The 4,298-nt window shown below is 38.5% G+C and overlaps 1 protein-coding gene across 1 annotated transcript; it reads right to left on the bottom strand.

The window, feature by feature from the left end:
- Positions 1 to 3,964, bottom strand: LOC128372507 (indoleamine 2,3-dioxygenase 2-like). The gene is made up of 10 exons (XM_053332602.1): positions 3,875 to 3,964; positions 3,005 to 3,100; positions 2,736 to 2,855; positions 1,672 to 1,790; positions 1,476 to 1,490; positions 1,271 to 1,370; positions 1,025 to 1,142; positions 872 to 923; positions 536 to 684; positions 1 to 362 (listed from the first exon to the last, which is right to left on the bottom strand). The coding sequence occupies exons 1-10, from the start codon at positions 3,962 to 3,964 to the stop codon at positions 1 to 3; spliced, it is 1,221 nt and encodes a 406-aa protein (XP_053188577.1).
- Positions 3,965 to 4,298: the final 334 nt, after the last annotated feature.

Below are 4,298 nucleotides of genomic sequence, written 5' to 3'. Positions count from 1 at the left end.
TCAGTTTCTCTTGACACTTTCTGAGATCAGTGCTTTATTTGTGGTATTGCGAACACTCTTGAGGAAGACCATGAGCCTGGATCCACCAGTGCCTGTGGTGTTAAGGGTGTTGCCCACGCCTCTGAATGGGCAACCCACGGCACGGGTATGGTTACCGGGCACAATGATGTACTTGGCCACAATATTGAGGTGGTAGTTACGTAAATCCACCAGCGCTGAGACACAGGAGTTGTAAGCCTGGCAGAGATCAGAGCAAGAACAGGACAGGATGAAGTCTCTCAGAGATGGACAGACGAACAGAGTTTCTATCAGCTGACGATGGGCAGGAAGCATGTAATCTCTCATGCGTGTCAGGAAAGCTCCTAGATAGGACGAATCAATGAAGAGAACAGAAAATAAGACTTTGAAAGAAAGCAAATAACAACTTTTCCTGGAAACGTTTTCTGTCAGCGTAATCGACTGACTGCACAAACAGCATGATTCATTCATGAAAGGTATCTGAGGGGGTCAAAGGTTGGAGAAAATGCATTTTTACCTGTCTCATCATCATGCTGGATGCACAGCAAAGCATCAAAACACTGAATGGCTGAACTCTGAGCTGCACTTCCACCTGATAACAAAATTGGCTCAGTGCTCACACCTTCATACAACAGCCCCTTTGGAAGCATGGGGTTGTCTCGCCACCTAAAACAATTCACACCTCATATTATAAACAACCTTTTTATAGATGTCCTATTAAACATAATGTGCAGAATAATAGAGGGATAGAGGAAAATGTTGATGCCTTATATTAGGATAACTCTGCACCAGATTATGAGATAATATTGAGAGTATTTATAACTGTGCAGGAAATTGTAATGGCCTAACTCACCCTGAGAAAAAAATTCTCAGTGTTCCATGAAATTCAGTTGGGTCCACATGATCTTGAAAGAGTACATATTTCATTATTATTACCTTTAATTTCCCCGCCTTCATAAAAGACACAGCATGTATATTAATTAATTTGGGTTTAATTCATACTTACTGTGCATGAGTTTTAAAGTTTCCCTCATTTTCTTCAGAGACTGAGTTACTTTACCCAGGCCCTTCTGAATGCCAATGAAGTCAGAGATTTTCATAGCATGCATCACCTCCAGTGCCCCCTGGTTAGAGTTAAAAGTTAAAAGTCCATCACTAAGGCAATTAGAGTTTAAACAAACTGAACAAAGAACAAAGACATGTCAAGTATGTGTTACATGAAAAAAGAGGAAGCACAGCAGTTAATACAAACCATAATGCCGGAACTAGCAGCCCTTTCGACCAGCAATGACACAATGAAAAATCCTCTGCAAGTCTCACCACCAGGGAAGGAAAATATCAAGTCCATGTTCCTGTTTTTGAAAACAATGTTTTGTTTATAATATGAGTAACTCATCACATGATTATCATACAAAGAAAATCATATGAACAAGCATATGAACTCTTTCCTTTCTTACCCAATTTCCATATCCCTAATATGAAAATGAAAGAGAAAATGTGTTAAAAAAAAGTGTTATCACAAAGAAAAAATACTTTGCTATTTTTCAATGTGAGTGACTGATGTTTGGACATAAAGTTTTACTGAAATGTTGCAATTAAGGCTAGTCAGTGGACTATGGACATTAAGTCAAGTTGTTAAAAAAACTCACTCACCCTGTGGGATCCTTCAACTTCCAGTTAGCTAAAACAGAATCTGCATAAGTTAGGATGGGTGGAAGGCCCAGCCTGTGAGATATCAGCCAATAGGGCCAGGCCAGAGCTTTTGGGAGAATCTGTCAGCAAAGATGAAGCTTCAGTTTAGTCCAGGAGTACTGCCTTACAGTAATGTTCTGATTTTTTTAGCAACATGAGTGGCATGGCTCCAGAGATATACTGTAGGTCAAATAGTTGCTCCACCACTTTCATACAGATCAAAGTATCTTGACTGATATGAGATGGATTGACATTCAATTTTGTACAGACATTCATGGTTTCCTCTACCTGTCACAACTTTTTGCTTTCATTGTAATATCTTAACAACAATTGAATGGGTTACGTTGAATTTTAATACAGATACCATGGTGCCCAGAAAATGATGACTTTGGTGATGCCCTGACTTTTCCTTTAGTGCCACCATTATGTCAAATGTTTTCACTTATCCTGTTAAATACCTCAACATTGACTAGATAGTTGGCAAAACAGTTGGTACAGACATTCATTGTTTCCAAATGCTGTATCCCACTGACTTTGGTCCTTCATCTTCTTTTCCTCTATGAACACTTTGACATTTGCAGTGTTACTTCATAACAAATATTGCATGGGTTAATTTAGCACAGATATTCATGTTCCCCTGCAGATGACTTAAGTGATCCCTAATCATTTCATCTAGTGCCAGAATCAGGTCAGAATGTTAGTTTTGTTAGATTTTTTTTCTCCAATACTTTGGTTTATGACTATCTGTAAAACTACCATGTTTATACCTGTAAAACTAACACCATTTCCATCAACCTGTGCTTTGTGTTTAGTAGAGTTTACAAGATAAAACATTATACCTTTTTAACATCAGCATGTTTGCACTGTCAGTGTAAGCATGTTAGCAAACTGACATTAGCATTTACCTCAGAGCATCACAGAGCTGCTAGCATAGCCGTAGACATTGTTTTATGTGTCATATTTCCAGTACACCACTGACTGAAATACCACAATTTCCCCTTACTCCATTACACTGTCGTGTTTACCTGAGCAGGTGCATGTTGTCCTTCCTGCCACACATATCCCATGCTGATGAATCCCAGCGCTAGGTGAGCCAGCCTTAGCTCCCGATGGTTACTCAAGAGATCAGGACTCAAGACAGGCATCTGGATTGTGAAAGATTGGGTACAACTCTTTGTTTTGTTTTAATATTTCTGTTTTCAGGAAGACATCCGCATTTTACATGCACTTGTTCTTAGTTCTGATTGCATTATATTTGCATTAGGTAGATATCAAATACATTTCTCATTCTCACCTTGTGAACCATGTCTCGTAGTGTACAGGACTCTAGCAGATGTGTGACATTATTTGCCAGATCCAGCCACACTCGATAATAGTCTGGAAGGTTCGTCTAGACGATGATAAGAATAAAATGATTTGCCCATTGATTTTTGATTGGTTTTTTGCATGGGGGATTTCATGTAGACTGTAATCAGTAACATCATCAGCTCATGTTTGCCATGGTGACTGACCTGCGTGTCAGGGAATGACTGGTGCTATCAATCACAGAAAGAAATCAATTTAAAAGAAGGAGCAGCAGAAAACCAAGAATTACCCAAGCAGAAAACAGGGAATGCCTAGATGTGAAATCACTTTATTAACAGACAAGTAGGCCATGTTAAATGCCATGTAATACTTAAGGTCAATGGGTCATTTGGAAATGTAGATGCAGAAGTAAGCTGTACCGTAAGCTTTATAGTGTTTAGAAATCTATTCTTTGCAAAGGTTGTACAAAGGTTATGTCAACAGGATGTCACCTAAGCCATAAAGAAGTTTGTACAAACAAGAATATCTAAATCATGCATTTGAAATGTGACACTCTCTCTCGTGTACAGTGCTGGATAGTCATGTGAGTGGTTCAACAGAAACTTGAATATACAGGTTTTCATGGGATCAATAACCTTCATAACTCAAAGATAAGCAGAATTATCTGCCTCAACACAGAGGAAAAGTGTGCTGTTGACCAAATACTTAATAATAAAACCAACAGACAGAGGAAAATGTCTGTCTGTAAACATACATAAATCAGTGTTATTATCATGACCACTTCTGTGTGGATTGAAATTTTGCCTAAGTGTTAACACTCTCATGAGATGAAATGTGTATTGTAGATAATAAAACTTACCAGTGGATCTTTAAGGAGAAATCCAAGTTCCTCAGAAATATCAAATACATTGGAGTCTGCCTGTAGTGTTTCTCTGCTGTTAGTATCCATTTGATCTGCTTTGTTCTCTATTACTGAAGCAAAACTTTGAGCCTGTTTTCATTAACTTTGTCACATCCCTTTTCAGCAAAGAGCCAATCAGATTTCTTGCTCTATCACGTCAACTGTAAAGATAGCAACAGTTGTGGTTTCAGTCACAGTCATGTCATCATTCTTCCCTTTTTCTACCGCACTGTACTGTACAGAGAATATTTTCCAATTTTTGGTAGTTGATTAAATAAGCTGAAAACAGCTGTTGCAGTCATATAATGGGAAGTGTTAAGATTGTGTTGCCACAGACTCTGCTAAATGAACCAATGAAATATCCTGTTTATATTCAGCCTGG

The sequence above is a fragment of the Scomber japonicus genome, chromosome 14 (genome assembly GCF_027409825.1).
Source record: "Scomber japonicus isolate fScoJap1 chromosome 14, fScoJap1.pri, whole genome shotgun sequence".
Taxonomy (NCBI): domain Eukaryota; kingdom Metazoa; phylum Chordata; class Actinopteri; order Scombriformes; family Scombridae; genus Scomber; species Scomber japonicus.
Note: the sequence above shows the minus strand (reverse complement) of the source record. Positions and strands in the feature narration are given on the sequence as shown.